We start from the raw sequence: 14,080 nt of genomic DNA, 5'->3' as shown, positions 1-14,080 counted from the left end.
TAAATGCTGGTAAAGTTGTAAATAGTTAGTTACTGGTTTATGGCAATCTGTTAAATGCCACCCGATTTATTTTAGGGAAGTGCGTGACAGTATCTGTAAGTAAGTGAGATTTTAATCTACATAACGTTTCAAGTCCCAGCAGCTTCAGACTCTTGCGGCTACTTTCCCTGAGCGATTACACTGATGTTTAAATAGCACATTTGTTCCTGCCGTGCTCCTCTGCAGCCGTAGCTTTCCTGTGGACGCACAAAATCTGGGCTGCGATGTGAAATATGTGGCCGGGGAGAAGCATGTGATTCAAATCACACCAGCAGCTTCAAAGCATTAAGGCTTTTTTTTTTAATTTAGGTATGATCTTCAGGTCAAGTGTATGGCTAGGCTTCCCAGGCTTCATAGCTAACATTTCTATGGTGAACGGGACCGACGTGTGGCCTTCTGCTTTCTGCGTGGGGAGCGCGGTAGGTACAGAGATCGTCTCCCCTTCCTCCTGCTCCTGGTTGACTCCGTGCGGCGAGTCTGAAAGGCAAACCACTGTGTCCTAAAGGAAATTTGGCTGTGAGTCAGAGCCTGGATATGATGGTTTCAGCCTCTGCCACAGCCCTGCAAGTGTGTTCGTGCCTCCCTCCGAAAGCCCGGCTCAGGGTGCTGGATGCTGCCCGGTGCGCGGGAGGATGCGGGGCAGGGCAGGTCAGGCTGCTCCCAAGCGTTTCGTGGTACTCGCTCATCGCAGCAGCGCTGGGATAGCAGAGGGCACACCTCTACCGAAGTCAGGGATATGGAGGCGTAAGGGTATAGGCATTCCCGAATGGGCTGTGAAACCGCCGGTTTGGTTTGTGCCGGCACAGCATTGCTAATGCCCCGGCAGCTCCGTCGCACCGTGGCATGTGAAGGTATCTGCCCACCTTCTCCAGCAGGAATTGCAGCCTGCACGGTGGCAACGGGGACTGACTGAAACCAGCAACTCGGGTAGCTCAAATTAGCTTTTGTGGCACGAGAGCCTGCAGCCAAAGGCGCAAAGCTGCTGGCAGAAGGTCTGTCCCTGCTATGCGGGATTACAGCTCAGATTGCTGCTTATATGGGCATTCAACCACTGCATCTGGCCAAGTCTAATTAAATACCTTCTGGATTAAAACACAAGAATAAGAAAGTGTAAATGCATTCCAAAAGTGCAGATTAAAACTCAAATATTACAAGCACAGTACTAAGACATATAATTTTAGTTTACTGTAGAAGAAAAAAGGCCACATTTTTTACCAAAATGACAAATAAGACAGACCATCATTTTACCCAAATTCAATAGGAACATAGGGGGCCCAATGAATTCATACGTGAGCAATAACAGTATTAGCTTTACAATTCAAAGTTTACAATATAGAAGAGAATATACTGCATGTAAACAAAATTATTCAGCTCCAGTAGTTTTAAAATAAAACGTGTGCTAAACTGAACTCACTGTACCTCATATGCCTATATAATGACAATTTCAGACATGATAGTGTTGTGACATAGAAGCAAATACCAGTTGTACGCAGCTATCGATTCTCAATTCCGTCATACATGTTCGAGTTTTGCTTTTTAGATGCAAATGTTGATTTTTTTTCTTTGAGGAAGAGGAAACCAGCAACATCAATATCTTGTAGCAAGAATGTCCTATTCAAAAACCATGTTTCCCTATGTCTTAAATTTCACTTTCTGGCCCTTAACACAAAAAGTAGTATAAAAATACTGTGACAAAGATACTGTATGCAGACTGTTTGTTTTTCGTTTGGATCTCAGGTTAGATGGTGAGCAGCATAGCGGTCTACCACAATTTTTATTTTCCCTTTCTTGGGCTCTGGCAAAGTGCTGTAATTTGAGTCACTCACTAAACTTAGATTTAATTATATTGGAATGAAAAACGACCCTCCTTCCATTCACTTTCCCTAACATATTCTCATGTGAGTTAATAAAATGTTTCTGATTCTATTTTCATTTTCTTTAGTACTATTGTTTTATTTTACTTAAGCACAAGCCAATACAAACTCCAAATAGCAAGGCCTTTAGGCATCTCCTTTGAATCACACCCTTTGGTTTGCAGAGGGGTACACTCTCAGGCATTATAGCAAGATATGTCATTTTTCTAAAAAGTGAGACAGCATATGAAGATTTTGGTTTTAAGTGCATCTGATATATTATTTTTGGAGGCAGTCTTGTCTTCATTGGATTTTCTGGGTGGAAAGGACCCTGCAGTTTATTTTTTATGTGTGTGTATGTATAGTAAATTGTGCATTTTTCAACTGCAGCAAATATGTAAAAGTGCAGATGAAGTTACATGCTGAGTGCTGTGAGTAAAGCACATTAGAAGGAAGACTGGAATTTTATTTTCTGGCTCCTGTGCACTAGGAAAATGTCATGGTGTTTGAATTAAATAATGAATAATTCGTGCCACAAATGACTAGGGATAGGGTCTACACCCATGGCGAAAGGAAATATTTCCCAGCTTGATTTGCCTTTTGAAGGGAGGAATGGTAGACCTCTATTCACTGACGTTTGGCTCAGTAACAAGTGTGTTGCTTTCCAGCTGTAAAATGATGCTACTATGGAGCTGTGATAAAGGATATTCGGATAAGAACTGAAAGAGGGCTCAGGGGGAAGGTAATCAGAATATTAAAATAGTTCCAGGCTATTACAAAGAGCCAGCTCCCATGGGGAAGAAATTTGGAATTTATGAACAGTGGCAAAGAAAGGTCACTTACGTAGGCTCATGGGAAAAATGCATAGGGTCAGCTCATGAACACTGTAGAATTTAACTTGACTTGAATCTGTTTCCTTTGGATTTTTATTGAAGAAATCAGTCAGAGAGTTCAGTAAGGATAATTTTTCCAGAAGGTGAGTGATATTTTTGTTAATGACCTTTTTTTCTTAATAATCATTCCCTGAATCAGATTCTTGTGCATGGAGGAAACACCCGTCACATGCAGAACCCATGATGCATAGGCACACTGTGGTGATGACTGAACTCGTTATATTTTCATGCCTCAGCTACTGAGAAACTACCAAAATTTTAACCTAAATTTAAAACATCCTCACTATAAATTTCTTCGGGCTTCACTCACAACATTGAGGGTTAGGACTGGAGAGGTAAATAACAGGTTCTCTAAATGACAGAGTAAGCTGTGAAAGCAAATGCTGTGCAATTTACCTATGACTTGACCCGTTGGCTACAGCAATGCTGTTCCCGTGATTTTTGAGTAAGATTTCATACTTCATAATCTCAGCTGGAAAATACACACATTAAAAGAACAAATCACCAGGCTAAAAGTTTGAGTCCCTCCCCTGTCCCCCGTGGTACTTGAGAAGCAGCTGTGCTATTTGGCATTTTTTTCCCTGCAGATGTGGATCCAGCTATTATATAGCGCTGGCTTCTGGTGGTTGTTTTGCTATGCCGTTGATTCTTACTTGGTGGTAAGAAGATCAGCTGGATTGAGGTACCAGAGTTAAAGCTCTGAATCTGTTATTTTCCTTCCAACACTGTATGTCCATGTTTGTCTGCAGCTATCTAAGTGTGTAAGTGAAGGCTGTACAAATACCTGATCTTCATACGGTCACCAGGTAATGACATGGCTGAGTGGTGTGCTAAGTGCTTAAATTGCCAGGGCAGTGCTCAGATATTGATTTGTTTATGTCCAACTGGAATTTAAATGTAACTGGATTTATTTAACCTTTGGAAAAATAGGGAGCAGATTGGGCTCTATAAACTTTATTGCAGCAAGATAACTATTTTTGTCCCTACTCCGTACCTGAAATTGATTCTTGTGACAAAAAAAGTGTTATCCTGAAAATAAAGTGGGAGGGGGAAAGTGCTCAATTTCATATAGCTCATTCTCCAGGTATTTTTCTCAGATTGTCTATTTTATCCACTTCTCAGTGTTGTCATTATTACACTTCTGATCACATTTGTAAACTTTTTAAGAATGATATGTATTTACTATACATTTTTCTGCAATGCCTGTAACAGAACAACCTAAACCCTTTGGAAAGTACCATGCTTTAATTCCAGACAGAAGATAAGAGGTGTTTCTAAGTTGGTTGTTAGAAAGGCAAAATGACCTTCAGTTGCTATGCTAAATGTGGAATTATGTGACTCTGTTTCCAGATGATACTGAGGAATCAGGTACTGGAGACATGGTTCATCTGGTACATGTTATCAAAATGGGTATTTCTGAGTTAACTTCAGCCTGCAGAGGATAAACCTCATTTTGTGAAGTCTCATAGTTCTAGTCTGAAACAACTGGGACCTACCTCCTTCCCCCATCCCTGTTAACCAAAAAAATCATGTGTATTTGGGCTCGATTCTAAGATCAAAGTAATCAATTGAAGACTTTCTACACACACAGATCTGAATCTCCCTAAGATGGGAGCAGTATCCAACTCTGAAAGTTGAACATAATTCTCTGCAAATTACAGAAGGGTGGTTTATTTGACTGTTTGGCCCCATTCTTACATTTTAATCCCCTAATTTGCTCTCTGCAGGAGAAATGAAAGATGCAGGGGTTCCTTCTGGAAATCTGGGGATAGGGGAAAGGCTTTCCACCCTACAGGTTAGAGGACACAGGACTTCTGTGTGCAAGCCTGAACAACCGCTTTGGCTCATTTTCTTTTTCTGAATGCCCCCCTGCCCCACCTGCTTTCCTTAGTGTAATGTACCACCAGTGTTGTTTCTGCAGCATTTCGTATCTGTAAAGCTCTGTTTCAGTGAGGCTCCTCTTTTTATGTTGCAATGTGGAAAGTGTAACGTTTGGTATCTTTAATTGCTGCTGTCCTGTTTGGTGCCTGCAGTACGATCGTGCTGTACCACATGATGACGTGGGGCCTCGGGGTGATGCTCTGCGTGGAGGGAATTGCACTGCTTTACTACCCTTCTCTTTCCAGGTAAGCAGGGCTCTGGGAACAGACTGCAAAATCGTAGCACTCTCTGGTCGTTTGAATGTCTTTCGGGTCAGCTTTAGAGACAGACATCCAAATGTTGTGGGTTTTTTGGTCTTTGACAAGCGTGTCCCACTGGGTTGGTGAGTATTCTAGAAATACCAGCCCAGCTTTCAGGGGGCCCTGAAGAAATTTGCCAGGCAATACATGCACTTTGGCATGCAGCAGGACTGTGATACAGCTTCTGCCATGAGCCACCGTTCTCCCACTCTTGGTTTTAGCTTTCTATTTGTTCCTTTAAATTTGAGAAAAAAAATGCACAGACAGTGAATGTTAAAAATCAGCTTTGTGTCCTATGTGAACTGGTGCTGAAGGTCTGTGAATTAAAAGTTTAGCACCTGTTCACTTAATTCCTTTTATTTTTTTAAGTTGAAGGTGACATAGATAGAATAGCCAGAACTGTCAGCTGTGGAAAAATAATGCGTAAGCTGTTAATGATTTCTTCTCAGCTGTGAAAATGGCTTGGAGCACGCAATCCCACATTACATCACAACCTATGCCCCACTCCTGCTAGTGCTGGTGGTCAACCCAATCCTGTTTAGGAGGACAGTATCAGCAGGTATGTTCCTAATGGCCAGCATCACTCAGTATGTGTGTGATTTAGCAACATAACAATACTGTAAAAAGTCATGCCTGCGTATTCAGTGATGTGGGATAGCTCCTCATTAAATCATAATGATACAGCAGAGGGTGGGAGGGAGTTGCCTATTGAAATGAAGATACCATCTTGATGGGAGATTTGCCCTAGAGAGACACTCTGATGGCATACTCAAGCTATGCAGATTGGCAAGGCTGTTTCTATGTTACTAAATTACTCTTGATTTGAAGTATCTGAGGCAGTGTGTAGTGGATGCTTAACTCTGCTGTAGTATTGCTACCAACCTGAACTCTGGAATGTAACTTATTCTGGTTTAAAGCTAATGTTGGTGAGATCTGATAGTTGATTTAATGTCTTGGCAGCCCTGGAGGAAAAAAAAAAAAAAAAAATCAGAATTTTGTCATTCCTGATTCTGAGATTATGAAACAAATGAGAATTGTACAGAAGTCAGATGGGATCTTGAAGTTCCCATTTAATTTATTATCCAGTGCTTTGAAGAAATGAAACTTAAAAAAGCCACAGATTCAATGCATTCTTTGCATGCAGTATGACCAGTGCTAGATATTTACAGTACCTGAATTCATACTTATCATCTACACATTGAATATATAATACCAGCTACAGAAGACCTTGTATTCTTAGTTTAGTCTTCATCCCATCTATCCTGCATCCCTCAATAATACTAATTTTCAAAAGAACAGTTGTCCCTTTAAAAAGTTGTTCTTATAAAAAGTTGCTTTTTGTATGGGAAAAGACACACTGCGTATATTTGTGTTTGTGCATATGTATATTCCTTGTGACATCTGAATAGCATGTGGCATAATAATGTCTATTTTGCTAACATTACACTGTCAAGTTTTAGAGGTGTAGCCAATGCTGTATCAATTGACCAATGAAATATAATGTGCATAATAGCATAGAATGTATTCTATTTTAGTCTAAACTTCACATAATAAATTTATCATTATATCACATGTTATACAGAAGTTGTAAGCACTACCTTTTGTTATAAAAGCAAAGTATGTTGACCATACTGTTTTCTATTTTCAGTGAGATTGACAGAAGAAAAACCAGCTAGTGGGATATCACTCATTTTAGGAATCCATAATGTGTACTTCTTTTCCTTTAGTATTAGGGTATATGTGAGATTCCTTGATGATGGTCTTTCCAGCTTCTGAACTGCTGCTGGAGACAAATCCATCTGTTCCTTTGTTCCCTCTTTACAGACATCTCTCTTCTGGATCCTTGTGCCTATAACTAACAAGATACATGTATATTAATGAACATAATTATATACTTTCCAGTTGCCTCCTTATTAAAAGGGAGACAAGGGATTTACACAGAGAATGAAAGACGTCTGGGGACAGAGATCCAGATCCGCTTCTTCAAAATTATGCTGGTATTCATTATTTGGTAAGAGGTACATTATTTTGTTTTAAACTGCCTTTTTCCCAGCTGGAGAGGGTCAGGGACAAGAATAGAGTCTGATGGGTTGCTTCATTTGTTTGTCTTTATGCTTGGAAGGGAAGGTGTCTAAGGAAGAAGTAGCTCTAAACTAGTTCACAAAGTAGCTGAATCACTCCTGTAGCATCACAGGGCTGCGAGGAAATGATAAAAAATGTTTAACCAACAGGAAGACAATAACCCCAAGAAACAATAGCCAAAAAAAAAAAAAAAAAAGGGTGGGCCAGACTAAAGCTGTCTGGAACAGCAGCTCCCCAGCACCGTGGGCTGATAGACGGCTTTCTGTACTCAAGATTTCTCAGACCCTATTGTCACCAAACACATCACTGAAAACCTACAATAAATATGCTACTACGACTAGCTTCATGGCCCTGACTATGGTTACAGAATGCAACCACCTCTGTGGTCTTCAGGTCCCACGTGTGTGAAAAAAGCACAGCTATCGACTGGAAATACAGGGTTATATGCCAGAAAAGAAATCTCTGTATGATTGTGTGTGAAATTTCTGATCATTTAATCTTTTTTTTTTTACATATTCCATCTTCCTCCATGAAAATATTACTTTGGGGGAGGACAGGAAGGAGTTAGGGAGGGAACAAAGAAAGTGGGGAAGGAGGGATGCTACACACCTCATCCCTAAATCCCTGCACCTTTGCTCCAGCAGCACCACCCAGTGTGAAAGATCCTGGCGTGGTTCACTAGAACTGGAGGTACTGGATGCACACACCAAAACTGAGCCAAAATAGAGCCTGCTTTTGGAGAATTTTTTTTATTATTATTATTATTTTTTTACTGCAATCTCACAGTTATCACACAGCGATAAAGGCCCCAGAAGGAGTGGTGATCCACTCCGCAAGGGTCTGTGCAATGAGCTGGCAAGAAGCAGTCCCCGCTGTGAAGTGTTTACGACCTACCTGGGTAACACAAGCAATGGGGGGGGAAGGAAATGGTCCTGGAGTAGTGAAATGACTTGGCCAAACTTAACAGTGTCTACAGCTACTGACGTTTTGTATACACAGGTACATTAATGCATGTTACGTTGCTTTAAAAGGCTGAGAAGGGAGAAAGATTGCCTCCTTGTCTTCTGCCTGCTGTAAAGCGGAGTGCTCTGGAGGGAAATTTCTTTTCTTGGGGAAGAAGAACAGAGTCCGCTTGCCTCGGGAGAGGGGTTTCTGGTGCGAAAGGTGGGGTAGCTGGCAGGGGAGGGGGTGAGACAGCAGGGAAGGACCCCACAGCACGGCCTCCTGGAAATTGCTGAAATAACGAGGAGCAGGGACTGAGCCAGGCTTCCAGGGCTGTGGAAACAAAGAGCCCAGAGGCACCGCAGAAGTGCCTCGCAACCTAAGGAACGGTGGCCAGTTTCTGGTCTGGGAGCAAGCATGAAAGAAAGGACCAATTCCCCAAGGACACAGTGGGGACATCTGTTTATTTCCATGCTGTCTCAGTCTAGGTTTTCCTATTAAATGAAATAATCACAGCTGTAGTTTTGCATTTTGTTCTCCTAATAAAACATAAGCTTTGGAGTGTAAAAGCTCTCTCAAAGGTTACTGTAGGGACAGACTGAGGCAGTCCCGTCTCAGAAGCTTAGGGAAGATTCCCTTCCATCCCAGAAGTCAACTATGAGATGAATTAGTTGAAGACAGCAGGTTGAGGCAACACGAGGTAGAAGAGCTGCCTGCACATTTGGGAGGGGAGAGCAGGAGGATTTACACTGTGATAAAAACAGAATTGCAGGAAGGACATGTATAAACCCATTTAGAAAGCATGACATGAATTCTGATAATTTCCTTTCTGAAGCTGCAGTAGAACTATAAAGAAACACTGGTCTGTCTGTTTAGAAGTCATTAGAAGCTACAGCCATTTGCTATAACCTTTATTTAGTGTAGAATATCCTCAGTCTCTTTCACAGGATGAGGCATGATCATGCTCATCCTTCTTTGGAAACAGAAATTGCCTTTATTCCAAAAATTTGATGGCATTTTCAAGGGTTTTAAAGTCAACTTTTGTTTTGCTTTGTAGTTTTTTTATGGACATTTTGGAAGTCTGCTGTAATCTAACCCTGAAATTCTAATGCCATCTGGAGTTTCTGTAGCCTTTTACAACACATATGCATATATTTGGTTTCCTTACCTGTAAGCACTATCCTTTTAAGCCACAAGCAAAAGAAGTCAGCATGCATGATATTCCCATTATGGATCACAGTTGTGTATCATCTCAATTTTATCCTGCAACTTACTGTTCTGCAGCAAATAATCAGATTCAATTTTTTTTCTTATATTGATTTCTTTGTCTAGGCCTGGGCTAGTATGTCTCTGGTTTTTGATCATGATCTCAGAGACCTACTGGTCCCTGAAGATTGAGACTTAACATTAAAAAAAAAATAAATCTCACTCTCCTTATTAGTGATCCTAATTTCTATAATTTGAAAGTAAAACATATTTTACATATACATACATATATATGTATAACTGTTGTCTTCTTCTTTACTCCTGCAATAGCTGGTCATCCAATATCATCAATGAGAGCCTTTTGTTCTATCTCGAAATGCAGCCAGATATCAATGAAATACCCCTGAAAAACATCAGAAGTGCTGCACTGATCACATGGATTATAATGGTAGGTCAGCCGTGACATTGCTTAGTCTTAGAAATCACTTTTATAAGACTGGTGGAACAGCACCAGTGTAGCGGGCGCTTTATGATTTTGGGGGATATAAACACTCTGAAAATGAAGGAAGAAAAGCAGAAAGAGAGAGGAGGGAGTAGTCACTGGGAGTGCTATTCACTTATAAACTTTGTGAAAAATGTACCAAAGGCCAACTTTTTCTCCCATTTACTGGAGTATGCATTTTCTCTGTGAGTGATTGCTACCTATTTTAAGATCTGGAACAGACCACTACACTGATTTCTAGTCTAACCTTGTTAACCTCTGCCATAAAGCAAGCTACAAAGTTTTAGCTCATGATTCCTGAAGTTTCTCCAATAAAATGGGCATTTTCTGGTAATTCTCTGTTTGTAACTATTCTTTATTATAAAGAATAATTGCATCTTACATCGTGACATTTGGATAATTATTTGGGGACAAATGCATGAAAAATCTTGAAAGCAATGCACCAAAAATTAGCTGCAAGATGCCGGCCTCTTACTGTACCCTACCCTTTTTTATCCTATTGGAATATTTGAGGAAATATTGCAGCTTCCTTTTCCAAGAGAGTTTATTCTGGAGCTGTTAAATACCTGTAAGGCCTAAGCACACTTTGTGTAGTTAAGTCCTTCAGCAGTTTTGTATTGAAGGGCTAAGCGATGTAATGGATTTGCTACAACCTCCTCTGACAAGGAGCAAACACATTCCTGTGGCAGGGACCTTGCTCTTGCTCACCTGGAGATAATTTTTTTGGAAATCACTTGGGATTTTCTTTTTCAGTGTCTCTCCCCATTTTTCCATCCCACTTGGATGGACATTTTCACTGCCTCAGGAATCTGCAGCAATTCCAGACAGCTCAATTCCTGCTATTTTAAAAAAAACCTCGTGTGTGCTAGTGTCTACTCTCCTATATTTGACTTGGCTTCTAGTGAAAAATATAGTATTTGCTTTTGTGAATATAAAAGTTTAGATCTTGTGGGGAAAATTAAAAACACACCAGGAGGTTGACCAGCTAAAATTCATGCTAGAAAACCATTTGGTGCTTACTGTTCACTGGGATGGCCTCAGCATATTGGAACAACAGGTCGTGGTGTTTCACTCCGATTTGTTTGTGTCTGCAATGGGAAAACCACACCTTTTTATTTGCATGCAAATAGCATATTTTAAAGACAGCAGTCGTTCAGTGAAAGGGAAGTTGTTAATGCATGCAAAGCATTTTGCTGGAGTTGGAAATGGAGCCTTGCTGGTGTAACTCCTGTTGTGCTTCTCTTTCCTAGGGGGTTCTTAATCCGATGCAAGGCTTCCTCTTCACATTAGCTTTCTATGGCTGGACGGGATGGAGAGTGGAACTGAAATGGCGAAAAAGAGAAATACCCTGGGAATCAATGTCCTCATCAACTGTGGGTGAAAATGCCTATCCCTCACCAGTGAACTACCAAAGCAACATCCACGATTCAAAGAAGATATCGACAACTGACAGCCAGCAGACCGATGAGGCTATAAGCATGTTGTCTGAAGGTAACACTAGTGGTGATGACCGGTTAACCAGGAGCTCTCCCATCTACCAGGGCTGGTAGTTTATAGGCGCAGAGCTGGAGCCCACTTCTCACGGTGTCAATAAAACCACGTCACTGTGTGAGCTGTTGCATACTCTGGAATTAGGTTTGTGCCCAATGGCTTGATGGCATATCCTATAACTTGTGTGTGTGTGAGAGAGAGAGCATGTGAGACAGATATTATGGTTTATGTCTTCATTTACTTTATAGGAGATGCGTTAACAGGTATAAAGGCCTGATCCTTTTTTCAGCAGGAGTGTATCTCTGCGAAGATATCTGTTACTTATGATTCTTTTTCATCCATTTTGTTTTAATCTCTCTTGTAACTCCCATATGGTAGAAGAGTCTTTTGTTTAAATAAATGGACTATTAATATGTTGGGTTTTTAAATGTATTGCCTTGCTTGCCTTGCTAGCATAAAATTCCTCATCCAGAGTTACAGCTGAAGGATTTCTGAGACATCATTTCCAGCCTTGACACTCTGGTAAAACATTAGTGACAGCAAACTGACATAAGCACAAATATTTCCTGTTTGTGTAGAATTTCACTGACATAGTCTTCTTTTAGCTTGTTTATATGAATTTTCAGTTTGGTTTTATCTAGGGAGCTGAAAGGCTTTTTTAGAAAAATCAAGCCCAGCCTAGGCTCCATAAACACTTCAGAACAATGGTTCCAGTTCATTCTTGGTTCAAGCAAAAATAACCCTTCAAACTATTTTTTAGTATGGATTAAGTTTGATCCTTACATGTACTTGTCTAACAGGATTATGACTGTTAGGGGCAGGTGCATTAAGAGCTAACATTTGCAAAAGACACCTAGGTGATCTGAGTGCTCATCAAAAACCAGAATAAGTACAATCAATAGTCCTTTCTCTGAGGCGTGCTCTGTTTTATGTCTTCGTCTGAACAAAGAGATATTAAATCCATTCTCCTTATCTTCTCAGATACATACCTCTTTTGGTGCAGTGCCCTAAGTACCTATATCCAAACAATTCCCCGGATTGGTTGAAAGTTAAGAAAAAATGATGACCATACCTACCCCAGGCTTTTAACTTCATATCAAAAGTAGAAGTAGTACGATTTAAGTCTGGTTGTGCTGGAAACTGTTTACGATACAGTTTGACCGATGGCGTGGTGGAAGCCCCTTGAACCCAGGCAAGCTCCCTCCCTGCCCCCCCCCTGTTTATTAAACCCTGTTCACATCCACTTTGGCTGAACTTCACTGGCTGTCCACATCTTTCTTTTCCAACCCAGTTCAGTCCCAGCTATTGTAAACAAAATAAATAGATTATAACAGACAGCTGAAAGGTTAGTGCAGTAATAATATGAAGCTTAAGCTGCTGTGTTACTCAGGGGAGTCCCAGGATGGGTAAAGACGCAGGATCAGCAGAAACTCTACAGAAAAATATTGATTTGCTATTCTAAATAAATTCTCCTTCTTGAACTAATCATTTGATACAAAGGTATCAAACAATGATCAGATTATTATTTAGGCAGATCCTTACAGAGCTGTGTTTGATTTGTAGCAAATCGTTTACATTGTGCGCTGTATAAACCTTTGTGGTTTTACGGCTTTATATTGCTGTTCTAGTTGCAGCGTATACTGGCAGATCACCAGATCCTTTCTTTTCATTGCAGTCATTTGTTCCCTAGTTAAGTATGAAGAGAAAGCTCAGGGACTTGGGAGCAGATTATATTGATCCTTTTGAAATAGAGACCACATTTTCCGCGCAATACTCATCACAATTGCATTCAAAAGAGCAGGAAAAAGGCGGAGGTGGAATTGCTGGTAAACCTTTTCAGATGCTAGGGTGTGGGCCAAGCTGCAAAACCCTAAAACCAAATAAACAGGCTCTGGCTTCACAGGAATAATCGTGTGGCTCAGAAGCACTCGGGAGGTGACAGGCTGTAGCAAGAGGCCCAAACTAATCCCTCCTTCCTTTCGCTGCTCCAGGGCACGCGTGGGATGGGGACAGACGTGGTGGCCCATTCCCGGTCTGCAGAGGCCGTGAGCTGCCCCTGAGTGGTGCTGGGTGGCTGCTGGGGCTGGAGCATCCCTGTGCTGGGACACCCTCCTGCACTGGCCGTGCTTTGCTCCTCTCCTTTTCTTGCCTTTTCAAGGTTGTCCTTGGGACGCGTGTGGTGCGTCTGTGTATTAGTGATCTATTGGGGTGCCATCAGGAAAAATTAGTGCTCATCAGAGAGCTTAAGAAAGACCACTAACCTAATTCTGATGCGCTGAGAAAGTGATATGGGGCATTGCAGAGCAAACTGACGGTGGTTTTTAACTTAGAAAAGAAGTAGGTGTGAGGAGAGTTTCCTTACCTGCTGTTCCCAGCCTCTGGTGGATGCATATGAAGCATCCCTCCAGCACTTAAAATGGGGTGATAATTGGTTCTGCTCACCTGTAACCATGACCACATTTGCTTTCACCCCACACAGACCTTGTTCAACAGTTCAGGCAAAGCGTTGCCTTCTCCAAGTGTTGCAGGGGGTGCCCATCTCTTCCCACGAGGGTTGTGCTTTTGAGGTGCAAGCTCTCAATTTCCCCCGCTGCCCACGCTTGCTGCGTGCACGTCACGGGGCTGCTGCAACCGGCTTCATTTTGGGGGAAACTGAGTGTGTGCTCCAAGGGTCAGCGAGGGCATGGTATAGACACCGTGTCCTGTACAGTATAGTTGTCAGACTGACCTAAATGCTGCCTTCTTAAGAAGCGTGCCATCCACTCCGTGCGCTGAGACGGACCTTGTGCTTATCAGCACATCATAGAAAAACATCCTAGTTTTTATTTCGATGATGATTTGTATCTGCATAGTCATTGTAGTGTGTTAATTCCAGCACCTGGATTTCCAGCG

The 14,080-nt window shown here is 41.5% G+C and overlaps 1 protein-coding gene and 1 long non-coding RNA gene across 10 annotated transcripts in view; one reads left to right on the top strand and one right to left on the bottom strand.

The window, feature by feature from the left end:
- The window catches only part of GPR143 (G protein-coupled receptor 143), a 37,105-nt gene that overhangs the window by 4,963 nt on the left and 18,062 nt on the right, over nt 1-14,080 (top strand). For 8 of the 9 annotated variants that reach the window (XM_049834662.1, XM_049834669.1, XM_049834666.1 and 5 more), the window contains 7 exons: nt 349-458; nt 3,373-3,467; nt 4,819-4,911; nt 5,415-5,524; nt 6,868-6,976; nt 9,526-9,643; nt 10,948-11,188. In XM_049834662.1, coding sequence (XP_049690619.1) covers nt 349-458; nt 3,373-3,467; nt 4,819-4,911; nt 5,415-5,524; nt 6,868-6,976; nt 9,526-9,643; nt 10,948-11,188 — 876 coding nt within the window. Of the gene's footprint in view, nt 1-348; nt 459-3,372; nt 3,468-4,818; nt 4,912-5,414; nt 5,525-6,867; nt 6,977-9,525; nt 9,644-10,947; nt 13,542-14,080 lie in introns of those variants that run through there. The other variant, XM_049834667.1, reaches the window with a different exon arrangement.
- LOC126053060 (uncharacterized) lies at nt 693-6,906 on the bottom strand. The gene is made up of 3 exons (XR_007510232.1): nt 6,564-6,906; nt 5,848-5,927; nt 693-3,257 (listed from the first exon to the last, which is right to left on the bottom strand). It is a non-coding gene; the product is annotated as an uncharacterized LOC126053060 (long non-coding RNA).

Source organism: Accipiter gentilis, chromosome 31 (assembly GCF_929443795.1).
Source record: "Accipiter gentilis chromosome 31, bAccGen1.1, whole genome shotgun sequence".
Classification (NCBI taxonomy): domain Eukaryota; kingdom Metazoa; phylum Chordata; class Aves; order Accipitriformes; family Accipitridae; genus Astur; species Astur gentilis.
This window is presented reverse-complemented; position numbering and strand designations above follow the sequence as displayed.